Source organism: Macroventuria anomochaeta (assembly GCF_010093625.1).
Source record: "Macroventuria anomochaeta strain CBS 525.71 unplaced genomic scaffold BU25scaffold_35, whole genome shotgun sequence".
NCBI classification, from domain to species: domain Eukaryota; kingdom Fungi; phylum Ascomycota; class Dothideomycetes; order Pleosporales; family Didymellaceae; genus Macroventuria; species Macroventuria anomochaeta.
The window spans coordinates 132,641-157,152 of record NW_022985396.1 but is presented as its reverse complement, the minus strand read 5'-3'; the positions used below and the strand labels follow the sequence as shown (position 1 = coordinate 157,152).

Here is a 24,512-nt window from a genome sequence, read left to right as displayed (position 1 = left end):
GCAGAACATCTGGAAGGGTGGGAGAAGGAGACCGCACCGACTCGACGTCTGCGCCAGATGGTGGATTGTATGGTGGAGATGAACGAGGCACCTGGACTACTGGGGTTAACTTGCGCTTTCTGCCACGTGACCCTGAGCTAGAAAGATGTGCGCCACTGTCATTTGCCCCTTCTTTTTCGGTCGTTGTCCTTTGTTTGTTGAGTGGCGTAGATTCATCCTGAGGCAGGAAGTCGTCGAAGTCGAAATTGTCCGTGTTGCTTAGGCCAGACTCGTCGTTATCTTCGACGTCCGTCGTTTGTTGAACCATTCGAAGCAAGCTGGGTTGTCTGGCTCTCCGCTTGAAGTTGGTCAAGGCTAGAATGGAGGTTTCATGCGCAGGTGTTGCGCCTACTTTCACAGCAGACGGTGGGCGTGTTCCGTGGGCTGGCGATTCTGAATTCAATGAAGAGAATGTGAGGTCTCCAAAACCGCTGGTGTCCCCTTCCTCGGGAGTGTCATGGTTTGCGGCTTCGATTGGAGAGCGTGCTTGCGCCTGGGTCACTGCTGGTGATGTCTTCGCTGCAGACAAGCGTGCGCTGCCTCTTGTTGCGCGCGTCCTGACCGACGCTTTTGATGCCGGCGTGCGAGGCTTGGATCCGGTTGTAGGAGCTTCGGCTTGGGCTTCAGTGGGAAGCGCACCAGTCATCTCCAGGTCCGCCTCATTCACGGCATTTGGTGGCTTTTGCGCCGACGCACCACGTTTCGCTCGTGTTGACCTTGTGCTCGTGACCAGTCCATCGCTGTCGTCACTAAAGCTCTGCAATGCTGCAGTAGCGTTTCTGGTCTGCTTTGTGGTCGGTTTTGTGGCTACTGGCGCTGCTTGCTTGCGCGCAGCGGGCTTTACGACGCGTGTAGTCGTTGTGGCTTTCGATACTATTTTTGCGCGCGCTGGTCGCGGCATTGTCGCGAACGATTATTGACGCGTAAATCTTTAGAATTGTGCTATGCGCGCTCGAGTGAAGGTTGTCCCAAGAGGATTGATACGGTGGGCGGCGAGTGTTCGTGTAGTCGATGTTGTCATCCAGAAAGAAGCGCGTTGTTAGCGCGATACGTCGCGCACCACGTGCGGGGTCGTTCATAGCAACATGAATCTGCTTCCGGTCTTGAGATAGGGAGAGCTAATGATGGCCTCATTGTGTTCATGTCACAGCCGAATGGAAGGCGCAGGAGCATATGACTGCCACACAGAACTCAGGCACCGGTGAAGAGGGCAAGGCAACTACATTCAGCCCCAACTACTTAAGCATGCGCTGAAATTTGGCTGGAACCTACAATGATCTGAAGCATCCTCCATTCTACAAATTTATTCTAAACATGAGTACCTCCATACCACCATTCGACTACTCACCCTCCTTACAAGAGTATGCGATACCTGAAGGCGACTATCTCAGCCAACACCAAGATGCTCACATAATATGTACCGGCGCAGTTGTATTCAACAACGAAGGGAAACTGCTTCTCGTCCAGCGTGCCAAAGAAGAGAAGGCGTTCCCTAATGCCTGGGTAAGTCTTCGAAGCAGTTCAAGCCGTGCAGTGCACGTAAAAGGGGGCATATTCGTATCCTCTCCAGCCCGGCATGAGACACATTGGGCAAACAATACTGACTACCTCCAGGAGATTCCCGGAGGAAAGATGGATGACACAGACGAGACCATCCTGCACGCCGGTGCGCGCGAGTTGAGGGAGGAGACCGGTCTTACAGCGACTCGAGTAGTCAGGAAGGTGACTCAGTTCACGTTCTCTGACGGCTGGAGGAATCGCCCAACCAAGACGTGGTTGAAGGTACTGTGCTGACTTACTCCACGCATAGAGAAAGTACTAACGGCTTATTCAGCTGATCTTCCAATTCGAAGTCGACAACCCAGATGCCATTGTCTTGGATCCGGTTGAGCACCAGAGCTTCGTTTGGGCTTCTGAGGACGAGGTTGTCAATGATCTCGTTAACGAAGGGAGCACACCTCTGAAGTACATCTCACAAGAGAACAAAGATGTCAAGCTGGAGGCATTCAGGCTCCAGAGAGAGGCAGTGCCGGCCTAGACTTTACCTAGAAGTTGAAAGTTGGTGTAATGGGCGCTGCCAATACGAGCTTGTTATGCATGTGAAGTGACTGCAATTACACGTTTAGCTTACACTGAAAACCCGTCCAATTGGAGCACACCGTGCGACCTTGCACATGCTACAACTTGATCCTGTCACTGCCGACAGACGGCACAGTTGCTCGCCAATCTCATGTGACGGAACACCCGGCTTGTGGAGGATGTTTAGTCGAGATAAACAGTGCCTGGAGTCGCAGCGGGAGACATGATGTGCAGCAAGCACTCCTGAAACCAATCGTAGGCGAGCAGTTTCGGTCTGGCGGAAAGAACAGTCTTGGGGAATGCACATGAACGCGCCTTCCGTCGTAAAGACTCGAAGACGGCGCACACTAGATCGCGTGATCACGGCAGCCACCTGGTTCGAAACGCCATAACAATCACTTGACAGCGATTTATGAAGGTCAGACAAAGGAAAAACACCGTTTCGAGAGGTGTATGGTGATCGCCGTGCAAGGCCGGAACCCACTATTGCTTAGCGCATATACCGCTTGAGGCACACTCCAGGGCTCGATCGCGTGTCGACAGAGTCGCAACTCCTACCTACCCTCGACCCAGCGACGACAGTATGGCGTCTGGCGAGCACAGCTTCAGGACACAGTCAGCGCAGCCTCCAGCGCCATCACCGCTGGCTCCGCAACCTAGCAACGGCGCATCGTAAGTCCCCGCGCGCGCCCGCAGACACGCCCTGGCATAAGGTAGAGGCTCACAACACCAGGGACAGTCCCACGTCACAGGCCGTTCCGCCTGGCCATCCCTCATTCAGACGGCAGCGCGCCAGTCGAGCATGCGAGAGTGAGTTTGCCCCGTCTTTGTGCAGGCTTTCGTTCCTGAAGAAAGCAGGCCGGGAAAGCTGCGGTCCTATAGCTTCGCTTGACTGCCTCGGCACCTCGGTCTGGCGATGATGGTGAATGCGACGAATGCTAACCAGGCGTACAGCATGCCATTCGCGCAAAGTGAGTAATCACGATACGGCCAGCCGCGACTGGCGATAATAACAGCTGCGCAGGTTCGGTGCGACGCCGCCTCGTTGGGTGTCCCATGCACCAACTGCACTGCCTTCTCCATCGAATGCCGCATCCCCACACCCAAGCGCAAGAAAACACAGACATCGCGAGCCAAGGAAGCAGACGGCGTAAGCGAAGCAGGCGACAATAACGATGGTTGCTCGCCAGGGAGCATCTCGGTCGAGCCGCGTGACAAGACGACCGTCTCCAACTCAGAGGATGGCACCCCCGCAAATAACTTCTCCCACGCATACGCTGCCCAGCAGGCCGCCCACAACGGCACATACGTGCAGTTCATGAAGCCCAAGTTCGCCAGAGCCCCGATCAAGGAAGCTGGTCGCGTCGCATACCTAGGTGAATCATCGAATCTGTCTTTGCTGGTCCACGACCGCTATGGAACAACAGATGTAGTTCATTACCCGTTGCCTGAGAATGTGCGCGGTGCTAAAGCTCGCGTGAACGAGATGGACAACATGGAGATCGAGATTCTGCACCAGAGAGGCGCCTTTCTGCTACCGCCGAGGGCACTGTGTGACGAGCTTGTCGAAGCCTTCTTCAAGTGGGTGGCGCCAGTTGTGCCTGTCATCAACCGCAGCCGCTTTATGCGCCAGTACCGAGATCCAAAGAACCCTCCGTCATTGCTTCTGTTGCAGGCTGTCCTGCTGGCTGGCTCAAGAGTCTGCACAAACCCCCAATTGATGGACTCTAGTGGATCCACTACGCCGGCTGCCATGACATTTTACAAGCGTGCGAAGGCCCTTTATGACGCAAACTTCGAAGACGACCGAGTCACCATCGTTCAGGCGCTGATCCTCATGGGCTGGTACTGGGAGGGACCCGAAGGTGAGAGAAATTGGGGATTGCATGTTGTGAGGCTGACTGATATGTCGTAGATGTGACTAAAAACGTGTTTTATTGGACTCGAGTTGCTATCGTTGTGGCGCAGGGTTCAGGCATGCACCGAAGGTGGGTGATCACGAACGATATATCCTGCACAAGACTGACAGCAGCAGCGTTGAGGGATCACAGTTGAGCCGTTCAGATAAACGACTATGGAAGCGTATTTGGTGGACGCTCTACAGCCGAGATCGTTCAGTAGCCGTTGCCCTTGGTAGACCGGTCGCAATTGATCCCGAGGACTCAGACGTCGAGATGATCTCGGAGGATGACTTCATCGATGATGAAGCAGATCGCCCAGCGGAGCACCCCCCAGATCCAGTCCATGTTCAGTTCTTCATCAACTACGTCAAGCTGAGCGAGATCATGGGTCTGGTCCTTTCGCAGCAATATTCAGTGGCATCCAAGTATCGCAGGGCGAATGCCATTGACTTAACGCACAGCGACATGGCCCTCGCAGATTGGCTGCAACACTGCCCGCCTGAAGTGCAGTGGGATCGAACACGACACCATTTCTGGGCTGCGTTGCTACATGCGAATTACTACACCACACTCTGTCTCCTGCACCGCGCACACATGCCGCCAGCCGGATCACCAAAGTCGACCAACCTGGACGGTTTTGGCGAAGAGCATGCATACCCATCGAGGAACATCGCATACCAGGCTGCGGCTATGATCACGTCAATCATCGAGAATCTCCGAGCACATGACGAGATACGGTACACACCAGCCTTCATCGTGTACAGTTTATTTTCAGCTCTCATCATGCACGTCTACCAGATGAAATCATCCAACAAGTTGATTGTTTCAGCAACGGAGCAGCGACTGCAGATCTGCTTAGATGCCCTGAAAGAAGTATCCAAGGTCTGGCTAGTCGCGAAAATGGTACATACGCTCTTTGAGTCCATCTTGGGGAACAAGAGCCTCGAAGAACGTCTGCAAAAAGCCGCTGGCAGAAACCACAAAAAGAATAAGCCGCCCAGCGTACCACCGCCCCCACCAAAGCCAGCCCAAGAAGCTCCAAAGCGCAAGTTCGAAGAAATGGATTTTGGAGGTTTCCCGACTATCAATGGTCCACCAGCAGCTCAGGTCTCGTACGAACGATCACGACCCCAAACGCCTGCAGCCACGCCGTCTCGAGAGCTCCCACCACAGCCACAGCAGATGCCTCAGATGTCGGCGGGATCACCGCAGATGAACCGCCATAACCATGACACTTTCATGGGTCCTTCACGGTCTGGCACCCGTCCGACCACACCTTTCAATCCTTCCTACTCGTATCCTGGAACGCCCCCTGACTTGTTCCTGATCACCCGTGATACACCAAACATCAGCCAGGAGGTCTGGCAAAACTTCCAACCAGATCAGTTGTTCCCAGCAGATACTCAGGTCAACTTCCCTCAACCGCCGCAATCGCTAGTTGATCCAGCTTTATCACAGCCTCAGAACATGCCTTTACAACAACAACAAAACAACGGCAATATGCAGTCGCAATCTCAGCAGCCCCAACAACAGATGCAGAACCCGATGAACGGCCAGTTCGATCAGAACAACCCGCAAGCATGGGCGCAACAAATGGAGATGATGCAACAAAACCAACAACAGCACGGCGCGCAAGACGATACCTGGAGCAACAGCTCCAATGGACGACATAACCCTGTTGTACCGATGAGTCTGAATGTGGACGACTGGTTCAACTTCTTCGGTATCAACGGTGAGGCCGACATGTCGCACCTTTTCCAACATGGTCCGTCTTGAGAGGTCCTTGTTACCGTACATGGATGACACGCCGTCTGCATTTGTTGGAACTGGCGTTGTGGAGGGTTGCATAGCATTGGCGTTTTATCGATCAGCATCAGTATGGAGCTGGCTTACTCCGATATTTTTGAAGAACATCCTATATACGTCTTATCTCTATGCGAAAGGCAGTGTCGCTTGAATGGTAATAACATCCTTGGAGCAACGGAGGAATGTTCTGAAATAAAAGTGTTGTAATCATTTGGTGGAAGGAGCATTACATGTAAAACATCAAAGGCCAACACCAGTTATGAACAACAAGTGCAAGCTCGAGTTCAATTTGTTCCATTCACTCCGAGCAGCCATATGATTGGTCGTCGGACTATTAATGTCAATGTCCTCAAGATGCATTCGTCCAGCCTTGTCCCTCGTCACGAATTGCCTGAAGGCCCACCTTTCCGCAGCTCCCCGCCTTCAAGGCTGCCCACGATCAGCGCGCCTCGCCCAAACGGTGCTGGCGCCTTGGCTGTCGCATCGCATCAACCTCGCAATACCACGCGACGAGCAGCAGCACCGACAGCGCGATTTCGCCCAATCTCGGAAGCGACGATTGACGAGCATAGCTTTTGCAGGTCTGTACGCGACACCGCAGCATGGACCGTCCTGGTCAGTCTCCCCTAAACATCCATTGAGCCACATTCACATTGGCGACTGCGAGCTCGAAATTGCATGCTTGAACACCATGATTGCACTGTAGCTACCTCGGCGGCACCCATTACTCCCAATCGTTGGAAAAAATTGCCCCAAGCTTGCACGACGGTGGCTTCGACTGCCTTCCCATTTGTGTCGATCCTTCCATGATCGGCCTCGTCCTTTCTAATCGCCCGTGAATGAGCACAATGCTGACAGCTTCCCTCCTAACAGGACCAGGGCAACAACTACGTAATACATCTTCCAATATGTTCCAACTTCGACAGAACGAGAACCGCGCGCCGCTCGGCACCGCCACGAACAGACTCCAGAACGGCAAGCTGGGTGAGGAGACTCCGACTGAACAAGTGGACTTGCGTCGCTGACTTGGATGTGATAAGGCGGCGGACAAGCTCAGTGGGGTTCAGGTGCTTTCACTGGGCCAACAAGCGGTGCACCAGGGCTATCTGCAGCGCAAACACGAACAAACGGCGGACCTGCATCGAGCTTTGCGCAAGCAATGGGTAACTCGCAGCCACACACGCCGCTCAACCTTGAGTAAGTCACAGCACCGATGTCGATACACAGGGCAGGAGAAGATTGCGGCGGGACAAGCGCCAGCGGCAGCAGCAACAACAACGCTTCTCAGAATGCATCGCTGTCAAAGAAGAATCCATGCTAAACATTTGTGATTGCAGGGAGTTTCCGTCGTTGTCTGGCGCTCCTCAAGCACAGCAAAACACCACCGCTCAGCAGATGTGGGCGAACCCTACCCTCCGAACCACCCCGCACACGACCATCCAGCGACCACAAGGGCAGACGCCACAGCACGTGCAACAAGGACAAGCGTCCAATCAACAACTGCAAGGTCAAAGTAATGAAGATTCTCCGCAAGGCCAGTTCGGTGGTGCTGGTGATGACTACCGATTTGGTGGGCAAGGAGGGGTTGGACAGCTGTCTGGCGGTGCGCAACCGCAGACAGGCAACATCGAAGAGTTTCCGCCGTTAGGGAACAGTGCCGCGGGAGAGATCGGACCAGATCGACGAGCAGGCTTGATCCAGAACGCAGCTGCGTTCGGGGCAACTCCAGGCACGAGCGCTTTCCCAGGGCTAGGGCAGACACGAAATGGCCTGTCTAGTCCGACAGAGAGCCAGGGCAACCGATCATCAAATGCCACAGTGGGTGGAGGTCTCGCAGGCGCAGCATCGCGGACACCGTTCGACGGAATGCGTGCAACACCATCAAACCAGCAAGAGGTGTGTACATCAGCTCATTCAGGACGGCACAGCTAATTATCGACAGGGCGGTCAGAGGACAGAACAAGCATCAGGGAATCTGTCTTTCATCGGGTCTGGTATTCGAAGCGGCGGCGACGCCACGCCTGTAGGGCAACGGCCTCAGCAAAGTCAATTCGAGTCAGGTTTTGGTGGAGACAGTGTTGGCTCACCAAACACACAAACACCACTGCACAAGAAGCTCGCAGAGATGACAGACCAGGAACGTTACGGTCTGCCAGGGCTGTTGTCCATGATACCACTCGAGAGCCCTGACTACTCCTCGCTGGCGATGGGTCAAGACCTGACGGTCCTGGGACTGGATCTGAGTCGACCAGAGTGAGTGTGTCGATTGCTTCCACGATAAATTGCTGACACAGACAGTAACTCCCCATTACATCCAACATTTGGCTCGCCCTTCGTGGAATCCAACGTCAAGCCCGTAATACCGCCGGATTTCACCCTTCCCGCAGCATACACGGTTACGAATGTCCCACCACTACACTCGAAGATGGCCAGCTTCTCCGCCGAGACATTACTAGCTATCTTCTACCAGCACCCACGAGATATACTGCAGGAGATTGCTGCAGCTGAGCTCTACAATAGGGATTGGAGATGGCATATCAAGCTGCAGCAGTGGATGATGAAGGACCCCGATCTACCGGCGCCCATCCGCCTGTCACCAAAGGAGGAGCGCGGGTGGTATCTGTTCTTCGATGTCACGAACTGGAGACGGGAGAGGGTATGTATACACAGCGAATCTTGTACGATCTGGGCTAACAAATATGCAGAGGGAGTTCGAGCTCAACTATGATCATCTAGATCAGCGCCATGGCAGCCCTGGCATGGCAGGAACGATATAGTAGGCGCTCTTGTCATACCACTGATCGAAGGTTATTACGAAGGCGCTGGCTGTAGCTCGAGTGCTTCACTGAAGCCTTTGGCGAACGCTCAGGGTGGCACTTCGATCAACGAAATGCAATATTGGGCTCCGCTCTTCGCACAGCACTCGCACTCGAAGTAGATATTGAATCCTGTGAACGTAATGTTGAGTGATACCTTCCTTTGCTCGAGTCACGCGCAACTACCTTGCCCTGTAGCGTCGGCGTGACTGCTTTTGTTTATTCAACGCAAGAACACAATCTCTCCCTTTCTGCAAGACCGATTCATCATCAGCAGAACAAGGCTACTGTCTGTGGTTTGACGAAGCCAGTTGAGCACTAACCCTAGACCTGCATTGAGCCTCTTTTAAGCTGACGCGGGGCAGATAAAACCGCTTCATTCAACTCTTGTACAGGTCCACGAGTGGACGTCTGCAAGTCATGACGTCTCTGTAGCCGTTGGTGGACGCGGCTAGCTGCTTTGACTCTCGCAAGAACAGCTAGATATTCCAGCCAGGGTACACTCAACGACGCAATGCAACGTTTAGGAAACGTCAAACAACATATTTTGCTGGTCCAAACGTCAACGATGTGAAAACTGCTCGTCGAATCTGAGGCTCAACCAAAGTACAGCGCCAATCACACGACTCACTTACAACGAGGGACTTGTACAACGTCTCGACCACCAAGTGTACCCCTCATGCTTATGATTAGTCCCTCGAGCTCAGCTCAGACAGATATGCGACCTTTGGAAGGTCTTATCTCCGCATACGCCGCAGTAAAAATGTCTCTGGCTGAAGCGTCATTGAAGTATGGATTCGCGCATGCTTGCCGCATGCATAGGGCCCTTCCCCATGCTTTCCATGGCGTGGACTGGTATGTGCTCTCCACTGACCATGGCCCAGCATTTGGCTACGTTATCGGCGTCCCCTAGCATCCAGGTATATACTCCAAGGCTGCACAATGCTGTGATTTCAGTCCTGTGCAGCACTAAGCCGGGCTCATTATGGCGGGGGAGGTTCCCCTCAGCCCATCTCAGGTCAAGAAAGATGGACAATGGTGGCCCATCAGACACAGAACTGCCCCATCTTACAGGTCAACCCCTCCCATTTCGATACCCCGACGACTGTCATCTCTGAGAGCAGGGTTAAAGCGGAAGCCGTTGTCTACTATCAATGAGGACAAGGTGCCCTCGTTGAGGAGTGTTAGCACGGGGAGCCTCATAGTCAACACAGCCCTACCTTGCCAGCCGCCAGCGTGGAGTCACTCTTCGGAACACCTCATCCACATCCAACCGAGTGAAGAACTGCAAGCCCTGCAGTCCGTGAGCTCGTACTCTACAAATGATGGGTACGGACCGATGCCGAGGCTATACAGAACGCAGAGCCAATGGATGGCACCGCCGCCAGAATCCTACATGCCGAGCGGAATGCCAGTATGGCAAGGCCTAACGACGACCAATCTTGATAATGAAGACCCTTCAGAGCTTGGGGGGAAGGCGATGGCGGTTGGGGAGGACCTGTCACGTGAGGAAATTGCCAGTCTCTTCCGTAGAATTGAGGAGTACGAGCGGGAACATCCGGAGATAATCAACGACGCTGGTAAGGTCTGGGTTCGGGTTGACAGAGTCGGTCACGGCTTGACCAAGACTTTCAAGACGATGGGCTCGCTTCACAAGAAGCGAACTTTCGAAGCACGCCTGGGACACAACGTACCTGTTCAATCGCAGCTCAAGATCTATGAGAAGCCCAATACGATGAGGAGGATAGGCATTGTAGTACGCCACTGCTGGAGAAGGTTCAGGAATTGGTCAACAGGGAGGGACACGGGGCTGCAGGCGAAGAAGAATGTTGTCGACCACCCCCACCCCTTCATGAATGTCTCGATCGTATCTCTTACCCTGCCCGACCCATGCACGACAAGACCTCAGCCCGGACCGAGGAAGCTCTCGAGGGCTGGCAAGCTGGTGGAAGGAGCGGATGGCACGATGTACGTGAAGCCGGCGAGGAAGGACAGCAAGTTCTCTATCGGCGAGCAGCCATGGAGGCGCAATCCGAAGTTGTTCCTGGATATCTATCCGTCAGATCGCTCGGCAAATGGATCTGTACGTGGTTGATGTGGTAGCACACTTTTGTACTAGTTGTATCAGAGCCTGCGGGCGATTTAAAAGTCGCTCGTGTGGAGATGGTAGATCTGTAACGCTAGACAACCCGATTAGACATCAATGTTCTATAACCACCCCCAAGGTCTAGAGTAACAACCTCTATACTCACCAGAAGCTTCTCCGTCTCTCTGAAGAATTTTGTGATGCGATCATGGTCAGATGATCAAATGTGGTTCACGAAGCTTGCTTCAAGCCAATGACGTACCCACTCAGCTCCACATAAACACATCCATTGATCTGAACATCGACCAAATCTCGAATTGCACACTCACCGCACACACTTTGTGAACACCTCACAACAAAACCACGACACGAAACCACAACCATCGGCGCGAATCCCGACCTCGGATTTCTCTTCCCGACACCTCGTGTCGAGCACCAGAACCCCTCCGGCATACCCAAAGGAGCAATCTCCGTACCGTGGCGTTCTCCTCATTCACCAGTTGGCTGCATTCACCCGCTCCCAACCCCGGATAATAAAACCAATTGCCTCCCCAGCTTGAAATGCCTCCCAAACGTGCCTTGTTCTCCCTAAACGTCGACTCCGAAGCCGACCACATCTATCAACGCGTCAACGACCACTTCAAACCAGGAAAGGAGAAGACCAAGATCATTGAGACGAGCGGACCGACTGTTGGCCACACGGATCTGCAGTTCGTCACTAAGCCGTTTGAAAAGTTGGTTAACAGGGCTGTTGAAGGCGTCGAAGAAGGAACCAGGAAGAAAGTCCACAGCGCAGAAGGCGAACTCACATACTCGTCGCAACGCAGCTCCTCAGGAACCGGCAACACCACCAAGACCGTGAAAGCCGAGAGAGCATCGAAGCGCCGCATCGAGCAGCAGTACGACACCACGGACCTCTAACCCACCCAAAATCATCTGAAGATACAATCAATATGTCTTCGCAACCCCTCCGCATAGCCATCGGCTGCGACAACGCCGGCGTCAGCTACAAGAACGCCATCATCAAGGATCTCAAGGCCGATGACAGAGTCGCCGATGTGACTGACGTCGGTGTCCCCGAGAAGAGCGACGACACAGCGTACCCGCACGTCGCGGTCGACGCAGCCAAACTCGTTGCTGAAGGCAAGGCGGACCGCGCGGTGCTGATCTGCGGCACCGGGCTGGGCGTGGCCATCTCGGCCAACAAAGTGCCTGGCATTCGAGCTGTGACGGCGCATGATTCGTTCAGTGTGGAGAGAGCGATTCTGAGTAACGATGCACAGGTACTGTGTATGGGTGAGAGAGTTATTGGGTTGGAGTTGGCGAGGCGGTTGGTGAAGGAGTGGTTAGGCTATAGGTTCGATAAGAGCAGTGCGAGTGCGGCGAAGGTTGATGCTATTACGGAGCATGAGAGGAAAAACTTTGCAGGTCTCGACAAAGTCGACAGTGTCACCAGCTGCTCGTAGACCGTGAATTGGAGCAGGCCACACATACCGTAATGTCCTGGCAAAATGTATAATGAAGTCGAACGATTCTTTCACATACGATTATAGGACGTTTGAAGGAAGTTCTTCCCCGAAGTCTCACCGGATTTTGATGTGGACAATGTGCTACGATACCTGGTGACAACCACGATTATGTATTCCAGATATGTCAGCAGGGTTGGTTATCTGTCGCTCTCTTCCTGGTGCGGCCGTGTCCAAGGCGGGAAAGAGGGTTGTAATGACGCCTTGCCCTACTTGATTTTCTCACGTCAGCCATCCCACTTGTACTATGTATGTAAGGCCAACATCTCCACTACCCAAATCTCACATAGGACGTTAAATCAATCAATCAATCAATCACCACCCAGATCACAGAGTCCTTGTTCCTTTGTTGATCTTTTTCGTGTTATACCATTTCAGCAAGTCCATCATGCCGTCTAGATCGTTATTACTAGTAGGGCTTTTGCCGCTTATCGCTCTATTTTATGTCCAATACTCGAACGTGTTCCTATCCAGCAAGAATGTCGTGCCTCTGTCGCGTTCGAAGACGCCCATCGTTATGGCCTCCATACCAGCCTTCAGGTTAGTCACGGCTACTCCAACGATCTTGAACAAACATGTGACCTTTACCTCCCAAGCCATATGGAAAAGATCACCACCATTGCCGAAGGCCTTATTCAACTAGGCTATCCGGTCAGTTTCCTCACCGGCCCTGAGTTCGAAGACTACATCGAATCGATCGGGGCGACCTACGTTCCCATAGAAGGCAAAGGCCCCGGACTCATGGCCGAAGACAAGATGTCTACATTTCTGAGCTTACAAGGGGACGAGTTGGAGATCTTCGCGTTCAAAGCAATCTTCCTCGACGAAATCCCTTCGCAATACCGCACTCTCCAGCGAACTTTCACCGACATCCGCGACAAATACGGACCAGAGCAGCCGCTGATATACATTGCTGACTGTACATTCGGCGGCCTCGCACCCGTCTTGCTAGGCGCAGACGGCATTCGTCCAGATGCTGCCATCTCGATCGGACATGTTCCCTACGCAGCTGCCAGCAACGACACATTCCCCGTCAGATCTGGCCGTCACCCAGACACCAGCGCGGACTCGAAACGAATCCACTTCGAGGCACAGCAGGCACAGTACAACAGCTACCCCGACCGTGAGTGGAACGCGCACACTCGCGACGTTCTAGCCCAGATGGGCGCCACGACATCGTTTGCCAGTATGTTCGACATGTTCGCGTCCGCGTCGGACATCTTCCTGCAATACGGTGTCCCCGAGTTCGAATACCCGCGAACGGACTACCGCCCGAATCTAAAGTTCATTGGCGCACCGGTCACTGTTGGTATTGCTGAGCGTGCTCTACCGCAATGGTGGGGCGATGTGCGCGAGGCGAAGAAGGCCGGGAAGCGTATCGTGGCCGTGACATCCAGCAGTGTGATATTCGACAACAACGTCCTGATCATACCGGCGCTCGAAGCACTGAAGGAGCGCGACGACGTGCTTGTTATTGCTGCGCTTGTCACTTCCGATGTCGAGCAATTCGAATTCAAGACGCCCGAGAACGCGAGGGTTGCGAAATTCATCCCCCTCGATCTCGCTCTCCCTGAGGTGGGCAAAGTTTCTACATGGCTTCAACCAGTACTCACAGCATGTAGGTAGATGTGTTAATCACCAACGGCGGCTACGGCACAATCCAACAATCCCTCCGCGCCGGCGTTCCTCTAATCGTAACAGGCGTCGCCCAGGATAAATCGCACACTGGTGCGCTGATCAATTACATCGGCAATGGTATCTACAATGCTGTGCATGAAACGAGTCCGGAGATGCTCAGCGGCGCGTTTGAGGAGATATTGCGGAACCAGAGTTATAGGTATGTTTTTTCTTTCTTTCATCAAATGCTGGCACGTTGTGGCTGGAGTTGTGTGAGAGTGCTGACTGGTGTAGGGCGAAAGCGGAGGCTATTGCAAAGGAGTATGAGAAGTATAATGCTGTAGAGATTGTGGATAAGGAGATACAGCGGGTACTGGAGGGGAAGTTGCTTGAAAAGGCCTAGGTGAGCAGGGTAGAGGTAGAACAGAGGCCTGCACAGTCACATCAATCTCCCAATTGTTACATGATACGCAGCTTCATGATCAACTTTCTTGATTCGTGCCTTTTACCTTGCGGTTACCCTAAATTGTGCTATAGAATCGAAATCGCATCATCAAGACGCTCCCACATGCCACAAACACCCCAAACCCATGTCTCCCCAGTGTCTAGTTCTGCGATCCCTTACCACCAGTAAGCAAATCACCAACCCACTCCAACCACGCATTCCCATTCTCCGTCTCCTCGCCCTCACTACCCTCAGGGCTCTCAGGCGCAGCAGTCGGTCTTGGTCCCCTTGTAACTGTACCGAAGGTGGTCGGCAGGCTAGGGGAACCAGGTGCACCCGTTCCAGCTGGAGCAGTGAGGGACGGCGCCTCGCCTGTCGGGATAGGGGGAAGAGCTGTAGGGCCGCCGGCGGGAGGTGTAGGGAATCCAGTAGGCAAGCCGGGGAGGTTTGTTGGGATGCCGCTGGGGAGCTCAGGAACACCAGTTCCAGTAGGCAGGCCAGGCAGCTCAGTAGGAAGCTCAGTAGGCAGAACGGTAGCGGACTCAGTCGCGGTGGGCGTGTCGTTGGGATCGAGTAGGCTGAAGGATGGAAGTGCGGAGTCACCCAGCTGGCGGTACTTCAATTCCCTTCTCTTGATCACGGGAGTGGCGGTGGGCGCCAGCTGGTAGTCGATGTGCAGCGCCTTTGCCTGGCGCTTTGCCTGGTTGTCGGAGCCGGGGTAGGGGAATGGTAGAACGTCAGAGGTGCCGGTGGGAAAGGGGGCGCCGGTTGCTGTGGGAAAGGGAAAGGGGAGTCCTGAGCCGGTACCGATGGGTGGGAAGTTGGGGAAGTCGGATGAGTGGGGGCGGTTGTCGTTGTCGTTGCCGCCGAAGAGGGCTTCGAGGAAGTCGCCAAACGATGGTGCTAGCATATATTAGACGGTTATTGAAGGTTCAGGTATGGAAAGAAGCATACCTGCCACGGCGGAGCCGACGAGCGCGAAAACGAGAGCAGACTTCATGATGTGATTTGGTACGATCGTTCGAGTTGCCTTGGAGGTGTTACGATGCGCAAGATGACTGAACTGGAAGATGGAAAGGACTGGCACAGCCAAAAGAATGTAATGTCAAGAATGACAAGAAGCTTGCTTGCAAAGCGTAGCGAAAGACGTCAACACAGAATCAATGAAGATCGGTTGATGAGCAAGAGTACTTCAAGGCGTACCTCGATATATATCTTGAGGTCGACATTGCCAAACAAGATCAGCCCTCCGCTCATCTGCCAGACCCACCGGACATGCTGTCACCCGCAATCCCACACAAGCCAGTGGTTTGACAATGCTTGGGAGTTCACAACGGCTTCCATCCAAGTAACGCTGGGATCGGCTGCAAGCCCCATACTTTGAGGTCAATGCGTTGGGTAAACAGCGTGTCCAGGTTGTACAGTTACTCATCTTGACACAAGGAGCTTGTGTTGAAAGTATAGGCCGGATGGCCTTATGCCGATCTCAATCGCTGCTATGAGACCCAACCAGTCAAGCGTGAAGACGAAGATGTGCGTTTTGACCATCCTCAGATCATATCGCGCATCGTTCAGGTGTTGTTTGACGAATACAGCTTGACCCGCAGATAGATTACCGAACACACATCCTCACTTTCGCTCAAACGGCCAATAGACCCAACAAGCCGATAAACGCTGATCGTAAGAACAGGTTAGGATGAAGGGGTTCTGCGGGCCCGGGTCCTGCGTTTCAAGCGTACGCGTCTCAAGTGCCAAGCTAGGTCTCGCGGCTCTGATTGGTCGCACGTCTTGCTGGTGGTGCATGTTCTGTAACAGGTATACCGCCGGCTGTCGACAGCCTCATGTTTCTCTGAGTTCATTCGAGGTGTCGGCGCTATTTGGCAGGTGTTCGAGAAGCATCTGTTGGAATGTGGTAGACGTTGGTTCCACAGAAATGTTTGATCAGAGGAAACAGGACAAGCATTTCACTCTGTAACTCCATCTGCTAAGCAGAGCAGTTGCGCCAGTGAAAGCAATGAGTGCGCCATAGCCGCTGCCGTATGCAAAGCCAACTCTGAAGTTCTCTGCATGAAGGAGAGCTTCAGAGAGAGGACCAGAAGCGAGGTTGCCTACGCCCTTGCCTGCAGACAAGAAGGCGAAAATCATGCCAGAGTCAGCACTGATGTGCTTGTCTTTCGTATCCCGAATGATCCCGCTCCAACTGCTCGCCTGGCAGCCGGGGAATGCACCGTAAACGATGCTGAAAATATAGAGTGGTGCCCGTGATGTAGAAAAGCCCCACAGGATGAAGATACCAGTAGCTGAACCTATTGCCGCTACAAGAAGACAGTTCACGACATCGTACTTTTCGACCGCCACGCCCACGGTCAGAGATCCTACGGATGCTGCTGCGTTCAAAGGGATGATCGTTACAGTACTCTCGATCGTGCTGGCGCCGAGTGATCTGGCGAAAGTAGGCAGGTAGATCGCGGGCAGGAAGTAGCCAATGCCCTGCACGATGTTGCACGACTGTAGGGTCAGGAATTTCGAGTGAGTCCAGAATGACATGTCAAACTTGAACGGTAAGTTGACATGCGACTGCGGCAGTCGCGGCTTGAAGAGGAGGAGGATTGGAAAGTTCAAAACGACAAAGCTAAGTGCGCAGATTCGCAGCATGGTACAGAAGCCACAACTTTGAAGAAGCCATTCCAGGATGACTGGTAGGATTGCACCGGACAGACCAAGGCCGGCCATAGTTATTCCGTAAGCAAAGCCTCGTCGTCGAGCCCACCATTCCTCGGTGTGGAACAGGATAGGTGTCCAGGCTAGTCCACCACCAAGTGTGTAGATGATTCCTTGGGTAAGGATGAGATGAGAGACACTTGTGGAAAGCGACCAAGACCCAGTGCTAGGCACATGACAACGAGACCGACTGGTGTTGCCCATGGACGAAGGCGCGGGTAGCACTTGAGGACCATGAACCAGACAGTGATGTCCATGTACCTGATATCCATCGCACAGGCACCCACAATGGCAAGGTTGCTAGATCCAGCGAAGTCATTGCTGGTGTAGTACTCCTGGAAGACACCGTACGTCGATGGAAAGCCTCCTCTGACGGCGCATTGCAAACGGCTCCACGGCTAAAGAGGGTTCATTGTTCATTGAATGATACTTGAGCGCCGACATCGCGAACGTTGTCCTGCCCGTGTGCACATTCGTAGTTGTTGTGAAAGTGAAGACGATCACAACGGCGCACGATGCAAGTTCGAGGGAAGGCACAAGTGGATCCTGGGGAAGCTGCAGGGATGCGGCGGCTCTTAGCGAGGCGTGACTTGGAGTGACAGACGCGACTCGATGGCTGCAAGTGTTTACCAACAATCGCATTAACTGTATTTCTACACCACCATGGCGCAACACACATAAAACATCGGGCCCTTCAACGCCTGCACAAACAATGGACGACTCCCCACGCTCCGCAAAACGGAGAAAGCTCGATACGCCGAATCGCAACGGTACCGGCACGCCTACACAGAGCTCGACGAACAAGACACCCGCAAGGCTCTCTCGATCAGCAGCGAAGGCAAAAGGGGAAGCTCTTCCGGATGTATGGCAGGACACGACACGAAGGCGCAAGCCAAAGGACCAGCGCAGTGGCGCACCAGCGAAGCCTGCAGCGATAGAGGAGGAGGAAGACATCTTCGACGATATCGAAGGGGCGCTGGGGGTAGCTAAACCGCCCGCGACAAAGAACCGCCCGGCAAAGGCAGCGTCAAAAGAAGACACAACAACCGCAGACGAGCTGCAAGAGCCTTCTAAGACCCCAAAACGAGGCAGATTACGTTCCACCAAGAATGTCCAGAGCGCAAGCCGCAGCGCTTTCAAAGACTTGGTTAGCAGCTACAAACATGAGGAGGACCCAGATACAGATACTCAGGATGAGCTTGCCGAAGCTGCAACACCTTCAAAGCGAACAAAGACGCCTCGTTTGGCCGCGCGTAAGACACCGGCTGCAAGGTCGACTGGGCGGAAGAAGAAGGAACTGAGTCCTGAAGATGAGGAAGAGGAGGTTGATATGATGGAAGCCATTGCTGTCACACTCTCAAAATCGAAACGACGAAGCAAACCAACACCGTCACGCACAGAAATATCAGATACCGAAGATGAGCTAGCGAAGCGCCCTCCACCGAGTACCACCAAGAAGGCCGCAGAAAGGCGCCGACAAAACCGTGCCGACCACACCAACAATCGATATGATGTCGAAAGCTCGCCTGTACTAGAGCTTGCCCAAGACGACGACGATATGGAGGTGGATGGCAACAGCATACTGGAGAGCGTGCTCGACCCAACTGAACCAAGTCCTTTCAATAAGCCTCCCTCGGCCCAGAAGGTAGGGCCGGCGTCTGCCATCATATACGGCAATCTTCCAGCGGGTCGCGAGTTGGACCTGCTGAAGACCATCGTCATGGAGCGCATCACTGGCAAACGTCCTTCACCCCTGGTTGGTCTGGATGAAGAGTACAGGTCCGTCCACCAGCTTGTCGAGCACACTGTCACAGCAGGGGAGGGCAACTCGCTGCTTCTGATCGGAGCACGAGGGAGCGGCAAGACAGCACTTGTGAACAAAGTCTTGTCAGAAGTATCGAAGGACAATGCTCAGGACTATCACGTCATAAGACTGAACGGGTTCATCCACACAGACGACAAGATTGCACTACGCGAGGTCTGGCGACAACTGGGCAAAGAGATGGATGTTGAGGAGGATGGCAGCGGCCCGGGCAAGAACTATGCTGATACCCTTCAAACACTTCTCGCGCTACTGTCGCATCCGTCAGAACAAACAGGAGAGCATACAGACCATGTAGCTCAGGCAGTCATCTTCATCATGGACGAGTTTGATTTGTTCGCCCAACATCCGCGTCAGACTCTGCTGTATAATCTGTTCGATATTGCGCAGTCACGTAAGGCGCCTATTGCTGTGCTGGGCCTGACAACCCGGATCGACGTCACGAATAGCTTGGAGAAGCGGGTCAAGAGTCGTTTCAGCCATCGCTACGTACACCTGAGTCTCGCAAAGAGCTTCACAGCCTTTCAAGAGATTTGCAAAGCTTGTCTAACCATCCAACCCGATCAACTGAGCCTTGAGGAGAGAGGCATACTGGGAGGCGGCACCAAAACCACTCCTGCAAAGAAGTCGAAGAAAGGCCCAACGATTGATGTTCTCGGCGAATGGAACGCCAACATCGAGGTGCGCAGCTCCCTCCTTCCTCCTCACAATCTTACTAATGCCATCGCAGAAACTCTTCGCAACCCCCTCCTTCCTCACAATCCACCTCGCCCCAACCTTCCACCTCACAAAATCCATCCCATCAGCCCTGACCTCCTTCCTCCTCCCCACCACCACCCTCGCCCCCAACACGGCCTTCACACCGACCCTCTCCCTCGCTCCACCAGACTCAAAACTCTTCCTTCTTCCCTCCCTCTCAACCCTCTCCCTCTCTCTCCTCATCGCCACAGCCCGCCTAGACATCATCCACGACTCGGATACCTGCAACTTCAACATGGCGTACGACGAGTACATCACGCTCGCATCCAAGGCGCGCATACAGTCTGCCGCGGGCGGGCTGAGCGCTAGTGGGAGTTTGAGTAAAGTGTGGGGTAAGGACGTTGCGAGGCGCGAGTGGGAGGGGTTAGTGGAGTTGGGGTTTGTGATGCCGGTGGTGGCGGGGCAGAGTGGTGGGTTTGGGATGTGTAGGTGTGATGTTAGTCTTGAGGAGATTGGGGAGGTGTTGAGGGGAGTGAAGGGGGACAAGGGGTTGGAGAGGTGGTGTAGGGTCATTTGAGCGCTTTCAGAGCAGCGTGTTGAATGCAATACATCAAGAGATGGGTATGTTTACGCTAAGCCTGACGGCAGCAGTATCAGGACAACAGCTCAACACAGCCTCGTCAACATTACTACCTGTGTGCGCGTTTTGATCTGCTTTACCATGCGTAGAAAGAGCAGCTTTGTTGCAATGTCCGCGTGAGCAAGGTGGAGGAAGCGCGAGTGTTTGATTCTCAGCCGCACTGGCGGGCACACCTACTTGGTGAACTTTCTGGGTGTCCGAGTAGGGCAGTGCAGTCTCGGGTGTATGGATATTCCAGGCACGCCGCGGAACACGCAAAGAGATAAATCTATCACATGCTCAGGCAGAGCAAGTTCAATCTCCCAATTCAGCTCCTCTCAAAGGTCCACCATAAGCCACCAACCCATTCTCAACACAATACTCGGCAGCTTCCACCGCCACACCCATAGCCCACCCCCAAAGCGCAGACCATTCAACATGATCGCTAACAATCATGAACCAGTTGACAACAAGACATGTAGCCACCAAATACCGGGTCTCAGCCTCTTCAGGGTCCTCTTCAGACTCGAAGACTCTCCCTCTTTTGTCGTTGGTAGAGTGAGGTCCTTCGAAGACAGGCCGCTCGAACAAGGGTTGCTTTTCGTACAGGGCCAGCACAGCGACTTGCTCGCTTGTGCTTTGGGTGCGGGGAGGTTTCGTGGACGCCGGTTCGACAAGAAGGGGTTGCTTTTCGGACAGGGGTTGTTCTTCGATGTCGCCGACTCTGGTTTGTGAGGAGCGGCGCGCGCGCCGGATGAAGAGGTATGTTTCGAAGACTGAGTGAAGCTTAGTATGCGTTTGATGGAGGAGTATGAACAAGCGAGAAGACGCACTAATGACAGTGAGGATCTGAGCATAGATGTGGTATATGATTCGCGCCATTTCTGTGATTGCGCAGTGAGATTTCAGGCGTGTCACGTTCGTTGGAGGGGGGGGGGGGGCAGTGGAAGTTGAAGGGATGGAACAGCGAGAAATAAGGGAGAGTTGCATAAATTCAAGAAACTTATGGGCGGTGCGGAGAAGCAATGTGTGTACCGTGGTTCGTGGTGAGGGGGTAGTTGTACCCTGCCGCGAATGTGAGCAAACATCCTTGATAGGATGGTTGCCAGCTGACATCGAATGACATGACTTGAATTGTTCGCATTTGATGGGAGCTTGAGGGAGCCAGAGATGCAGTGCGATTGTTGTGTGATGGTGGGGGAATCAAACTCTTAATTGGTACAAGCCTGCCTACTATTTACATCTTCGCTTCGTACTCTTTTCTACGGCTTCTGAGTGGTGCCGGTGTGGGTTCCACGCTCAGCGTACGACCACTGGCCCTCAGGAGCGGGCTCCTCGAGCGGTTCCCAGCTGCTGCGCGTTAGCTGCGTCATACTCGAGGGATCCCATATACTTACACCCTGCTCTTGACCATCTCCTCAACAAGCTGGTGCTCAGCCTCAGCGACCTGGATAACCTCCTCGATCAGTCCAGCACCGATCTTGCTCTCCAAGTCAGAGATACTGTGTAAGATTAGCATTACCCCGTCTCCCATTGGCTGTGTCCACCTACGCCTCGATAGTGTACTGCGGCTCAGCAGCAAAGACAGTCGGCGAAAAAGTGCGTTCAGGCTTGTAATCCACGTCGCCCTTCATGGCCTTGACATCCTTCCTGCGCTCCTTCTGTGACCTGATGCCCTCAGGGAAGGATGGCGCGACCTCTCCATCCCACTCGGCTTTGCGGTTCTGACCGTAGTCGACATTCTGCACCTTGGGAAGGACGACAGAAATGCCGCCGTGACTCCGGATGGTGTGGAAGTGCTCCGGGTCCTCAGCGATCTGCGAGAGGATCTTCTCCTGCCATGCATCCCAGCCCTTTGGCTTCGACTCCTCGATGATCCTCAGACGGTGGCGGGTGAGAGCTTCGGTGGACTGGCGGTATACGGAGGACTCGGGGATCTGCTGGAGCTTGGTGAGGGTGCCGTTGTAGTGGTGGAGCAGTGTCGAGCGCGGGGACGGGTGTGTAGCGAGGCCTGTGAGACCGGTGGGGGCGCCGGCCTCGAGGAACTGGCCGGGCTTGACGGCGGCGAAGAGTCTTGAAGCTGCCCTCATGGTTGCGGGGGTTGTGGACGGCGATGTGTGGCGCAATGGGTGTTGGAGGTGGTGATGCCGTCAACCATTGAAGTTGCGCTCCACGCCAAGCGTTGCGGGAGCGTGTGCTTGACAGGGATGTGGCGCCAGTTGATCTCAGGGACATGCATCTTCGGCGACTGTGGCATCTCACCCCTCCACAGCGACTTCACTACAGAGGCGGATTGTTTCGTTACTTCGAGCGTCTCTTCTCCTTTGTCGTCCACGCAGTCGCGTCATCGGAGCATATATACTACGCGCTCACGCGCACACACGCGCACCCACGCGCACACCCCCCGCCGCTGTGTCTGAGCAGCAAGCAGCCGTCACAATGCGCTCCGTATTCTATTCGCTCCTGTCGCTGGCGACAGTTGCCTCCACACTTGCAGTACCAGACAATGCTCCCGCCGCGGCAGCGAGGAGAGCCGAGGCCGACGACGACTGGGAGGACAAGGTGCCAGACACCATCTTCAATGGCCAGACAGTGCCACCCATGCCGGTGCTCGACCTCAAGAGCCTGGACAAGGAGATCGGCAAGGGGAACTGGTGTGGTCCTGAACCTGCTTGGTTCGTAGCATTCACTGACATCCGGACAGGCTCGTAGAGTTCTTTTCGCCCTCGTGTCCACACTGCAGACACTTTGCGCCCACATACCAGACCGCCTACGAGTTCTACTACACATCCAAGCCCATCGACGCAAAAGGCGCACCCGAGGGCGACTCGCTCAACTCGTTCAAGCGCTTCTACGACTTCCACTTCGCCAAGGTCGACTGCATAGCCGCCGCTGACCTTTGTGCTGCCCACAACGTAATGAGCTACCCGTCGATGCTCTACTTCCGCGACGGAAAGGAGACACAGAGACAACAAGGATCGAAAGACATGAAGGAGCTGAGCCAATGGGTCGAAGAGCTGCTCGAGACAATACGCCCTGGATCGCGCAAAGAGGGTGGACCAAAGCTCCCAAAGGCTGGCGACAAGTCTATCGAGCTAGGGCCTGAGACAGAGGAGGTGGCCAAAGAGAAGGAGAAGGAAGAGGCCAGGCACAAGGAAGCTGCCAGCTCCAAGCTCGAGAGCCTCAGGACCGAGCCTACCAAGGCAGCCAAGTCTACGCCGACACCCGCAGAGGCCAGGCCTGTGAAGGCTGTGTCGACCTTCAACCCATCCGGCGTCTCGGAGCCGCTCACTGCAGAGAAGTTTCAGACCGTCATCACGAACACCCTTGACCCCTGGTTCGTCAAGTTTTATGCGCCTTGGTGCCACCACTGCCAGGCTCTCAAGCCAAACTGGGACAACATGGCGCGCCAGATGAAGGGCAAGCTCAGTATTGGAGAAGTCAACTGCGACGTTGAGAAGAGGCTCTGCAAGGACGCAAAGGTCAGGGGTTACCCTACAATGCTCTTCTTCCGTGGCGGCGAACGCATCGAGTATGAAGGTCTCCGCGGCCTGGGTGATCTCCTCGACTACGCCAACAAAGCAACCTCAGTCGGCGCTGGAGTCGAAGACGTAGACGCTGCGAGCTTCAAGGCGCTTGAGGAGAAGGAGGAAGTCATCTTCGTCTACTTCTACGACCACGCCACAACATCCGAGGACTTCGCAGCGCTCGAGCGCCTGACCCTCAGCCTGGTTGGCAAGGCCAAAATCGTCAAGACGAACGACAAGGCCATGTGCGAACGCTTCAAGATCTCCACCTGGCCGCGCCTAATGGTCTCCCGCGACGGAAAGCCCACCTACTACCCTCCCATCACCCCCAAAGAAATGCGCGACACCCGCCAAGTCCTCACCTGGATGAAATCCGTCTGGCTCCCGCTCGTTCCCGAACTCACCTCCTCCAACGCCAAAGACATCATGGACGGCAAAATCGTCGTCCTCGGCATCCTCAGCCGCGACCGCTCCGACGAATTCATCCTATCCAAGCGCGAAATGAAGAGCGCGGCAATCGAGTGGATCGACAAGCAAGACGCCCTCTTCCAGCTCGAGCGCCAGGAATTGCGCGACGCGAAACAGCTCCGCATCGAAGAAGCCGAAGACAAGGAAGACGAGCGCGCGCTGAGGAATGCGAAGGGGATTCGCATCAACATGGACGAAATTGAGCGGCCGCGTGTTGGCTTCGCGTGGGTGGATGGCGTGTTCTGGGAGCGCTGGGTTAAGACAACTTTCGGCATCGACGTCAAAGAAGGCGAGAGAGTCGTTATCAACGACGAAGATGTAAGCATCGCCATTCCCCCCCC

At 54.3% G+C, this 24,512-nt stretch overlaps 12 protein-coding genes across 12 annotated transcripts in view; 8 read left to right on the top strand and 4 right to left on the bottom strand.

Annotated features, from left to right (window-relative positions):
• The first annotated feature begins 1,248 nt into the window (after positions 1-1,248).
• BU25DRAFT_414151 (uncharacterized protein) lies at positions 1,249-1,840 on the top strand. The gene is made up of 2 exons (XM_033707214.1): positions 1,249-1,542; positions 1,654-1,840. The coding sequence occupies exons 1-2, from the start codon at positions 1,354-1,356 to the stop codon at positions 1,831-1,833; spliced, it is 369 nt and encodes a 122-aa protein (XP_033557877.1). The 5' UTR covers positions 1,249-1,353; the 3' UTR covers positions 1,834-1,840.
• Positions 1,841-2,701: 861 nt separating this feature from the next.
• Positions 2,702-5,795, top strand: BU25DRAFT_461770 (uncharacterized protein; the record flags this gene model as incomplete). Its single annotated transcript, XM_033710469.1, has 6 exons — positions 2,702-2,790; positions 2,852-2,928; positions 3,073-3,089; positions 3,143-3,983; positions 4,034-4,106; positions 4,154-5,795. 6 exons carry the CDS (start codon positions 2,702-2,704, stop codon positions 5,793-5,795), a joined length of 2,739 nt encoding a protein of 912 aa, XP_033557876.1.
• Positions 5,796-6,358: 563 nt separating this feature from the next.
• Positions 6,359-8,770, top strand: BU25DRAFT_414148 (uncharacterized protein). Its single transcript, XM_033707213.1, has 7 exons — positions 6,359-6,440; positions 6,699-6,809; positions 6,866-7,022; positions 7,163-7,721; positions 7,768-8,078; positions 8,124-8,481; positions 8,531-8,770. Exons 1-7 carry the CDS (start codon positions 6,428-6,430, stop codon positions 8,600-8,602), a joined length of 1,581 nt encoding a protein of 526 aa, XP_033557875.1. The 5' UTR covers positions 6,359-6,427; the 3' UTR covers positions 8,603-8,770.
• Positions 8,771-9,320: 550 nt separating this feature from the next.
• BU25DRAFT_424647 (uncharacterized protein) lies at positions 9,321-10,736 on the top strand (the record flags this gene model as incomplete). Its single annotated transcript, XM_033708297.1, has 2 exons — positions 9,321-9,496; positions 9,716-10,736. 2 exons carry the CDS (start codon positions 9,321-9,323, stop codon positions 10,734-10,736), a joined length of 1,197 nt encoding a protein of 398 aa, XP_033557874.1.
• A 552-nt stretch (positions 10,737-11,288) lies between these two features.
• Positions 11,289-12,575, top strand: BU25DRAFT_442419 (uncharacterized protein; the record flags this gene model as incomplete). Its single annotated transcript, XM_033709299.1, has 2 exons — positions 11,289-11,510; positions 11,600-12,575. The coding sequence occupies 2 exons, from the start codon at positions 11,289-11,291 to the stop codon at positions 12,191-12,193; spliced, it is 816 nt and encodes a 271-aa protein (XP_033557873.1). The 3' UTR covers positions 12,194-12,575.
• Positions 12,547-14,320, top strand: BU25DRAFT_414144 (glycosyltransferase family 1 protein). The gene is made up of 4 exons (XM_033707212.1): positions 12,547-12,793; positions 12,850-13,828; positions 13,876-14,090; positions 14,165-14,320. Exons 1-4 carry the CDS (start codon positions 12,642-12,644, stop codon positions 14,271-14,273), a joined length of 1,455 nt encoding a protein of 484 aa, XP_033557872.1. The 5' UTR covers positions 12,547-12,641; the 3' UTR covers positions 14,274-14,320.
• A 48-nt stretch (positions 14,321-14,368) lies between these two features.
• On the bottom strand, positions 14,369-15,504 carry BU25DRAFT_451162 (uncharacterized protein). Its single transcript, XM_033709735.1, has 2 exons — positions 15,270-15,504; positions 14,369-15,218 (listed from the first exon to the last, which is right to left on the bottom strand). Exons 1-2 carry the CDS (start codon positions 15,313-15,315, stop codon positions 14,476-14,478), a joined length of 789 nt encoding a protein of 262 aa, XP_033557871.1. The 5' UTR covers positions 15,316-15,504; the 3' UTR covers positions 14,369-14,475.
• Positions 15,505-16,256: 752 nt separating this feature from the next.
• Positions 16,257-17,715, bottom strand: BU25DRAFT_442417 (MFS general substrate transporter; the record flags this gene model as incomplete). The annotated part of the gene is made up of 3 exons (XM_033709298.1): positions 16,257-17,175; positions 17,211-17,434; positions 17,641-17,715. 3 exons carry the CDS (start codon positions 17,713-17,715, stop codon positions 16,257-16,259), a joined length of 1,218 nt encoding a protein of 405 aa, XP_033557870.1.
• BU25DRAFT_172514 (uncharacterized protein) lies at positions 17,667-20,313 on the top strand. The gene is made up of 2 exons (XM_033700837.1): positions 17,667-19,539; positions 19,589-20,313. Exons 1-2 carry the CDS (start codon positions 17,749-17,751, stop codon positions 20,132-20,134), a joined length of 2,337 nt encoding a protein of 778 aa, XP_033557869.1. The 5' UTR covers positions 17,667-17,748; the 3' UTR covers positions 20,135-20,313.
• BU25DRAFT_172515 (uncharacterized protein) lies at positions 20,314-21,137 on the bottom strand. Its single transcript, XM_033700838.1, has one exon. It carries the CDS (start codon positions 21,056-21,058, stop codon positions 20,492-20,494), a length of 567 nt encoding a protein of 188 aa, XP_033557868.1. The 5' UTR covers positions 21,059-21,137; the 3' UTR covers positions 20,314-20,491.
• A 235-nt stretch (positions 21,138-21,372) lies between these two features.
• Positions 21,373-22,298, bottom strand: BU25DRAFT_414140 (uncharacterized protein). Its single transcript, XM_033707211.1, has 3 exons — positions 21,728-22,298; positions 21,574-21,678; positions 21,373-21,526 (listed from the first exon to the last, which is right to left on the bottom strand). Exons 1-3 carry the CDS (start codon positions 22,264-22,266, stop codon positions 21,439-21,441), a joined length of 732 nt encoding a protein of 243 aa, XP_033557867.1. The 5' UTR covers positions 22,267-22,298; the 3' UTR covers positions 21,373-21,438.
• Positions 22,299-22,530: 232 nt separating this feature from the next.
• Positions 22,531-24,512, top strand: part of BU25DRAFT_414138 (thioredoxin-domain-containing protein) — a 2,523-nt gene continuing 541 nt past the window's right edge. Inside the window, exons 1-2 of the mRNA XM_033707210.1 lie at positions 22,531-22,830; positions 22,881-24,489. Of these exons, the coding sequence (XP_033557866.1) occupies positions 22,616-22,830; positions 22,881-24,489 (1,824 nt within the window). The 5' untranslated portion in view covers positions 22,531-22,615. The remainder of the gene's footprint in view (positions 22,831-22,880; positions 24,490-24,512) is intronic.

Bases quoted from the DNA above. Each gene is read 5' to 3' on its own strand.
- BU25DRAFT_414151 (XM_033707214.1), top strand. From the start codon at position 1,354: ATGAGTACCTCCATACCACCATTCGACTACTCACCCTCCTTACAAGAG. The intron at 1,543-1,653 runs GTAAGTCTTCGA...GACTACCTCCAG, and splicing joins AGGCGTTCCCTAATGCCTGG to GAGATTCCCGGAGGAAAGAT.
- BU25DRAFT_414148 (XM_033707213.1), top strand. The intron at 7,023-7,162 runs GTAAGTCACAGC...TTGTGATTGCAG, and splicing joins CACACGCCGCTCAACCTTGA to GGAGTTTCCGTCGTTGTCTG. The intron at 8,079-8,123 runs GTGAGTGTGTCG...TGACACAGACAG, and splicing joins CTGGATCTGAGTCGACCAGA to TAACTCCCCATTACATCCAA.
- BU25DRAFT_414144 (XM_033707212.1), top strand. From the start codon at position 12,642: ATGCCGTCTAGATCGTTATTACTAGTAGGGCTTTTGCCGCTTATCGCT. The intron at 12,794-12,849 runs GTTAGTCACGGC...TTACCTCCCAAG, and splicing joins GCCTCCATACCAGCCTTCAG to CCATATGGAAAAGATCACCA. The intron at 13,829-13,875 runs GTGGGCAAAGTT...CACAGCATGTAG, and splicing joins TCGATCTCGCTCTCCCTGAG to GTAGATGTGTTAATCACCAA.
- BU25DRAFT_451162 (XM_033709735.1), bottom strand. From the start codon at position 15,315: ATGAAGTCTGCTCTCGTTTTCGCGCTCGTCGGCTCCGCCGTGGCAG. The intron at 15,219-15,269 runs GTATGCTTCTTT...AATATATGCTAG, and splicing joins CGTCGGCTCCGCCGTGGCAG to CACCATCGTTTGGCGACTTC.
- BU25DRAFT_172514 (XM_033700837.1), top strand. From the start codon at position 17,749: ATGGACGACTCCCCACGCTCCGCAAAACGGAGAAAGCTCGATACGCCG. The intron at 19,540-19,588 runs GTGCGCAGCTCC...ATGCCATCGCAG, and splicing joins AATGGAACGCCAACATCGAG to AAACTCTTCGCAACCCCCTC.
- BU25DRAFT_172515 (XM_033700838.1), bottom strand. From the start codon at position 21,058: ATGGCGCGAATCATATACCACATCTATGCTCAGATCCTCACTGTCATT.
- BU25DRAFT_414140 (XM_033707211.1), bottom strand. From the start codon at position 22,266: ATGAGGGCAGCTTCAAGACTCTTCGCCGCCGTCAAGCCCGGCCAGTTC. The intron at 21,679-21,727 runs GTAGGTGGACAC...AATCTTACACAG, and splicing joins CCGCAGTACACTATCGAGGC to TATCTCTGACTTGGAGAGCA. The intron at 21,527-21,573 runs GTAAGTATATGG...AACGCGCAGCAG, and splicing joins GAGATGGTCAAGAGCAGGGT to CTGGGAACCGCTCGAGGAGC.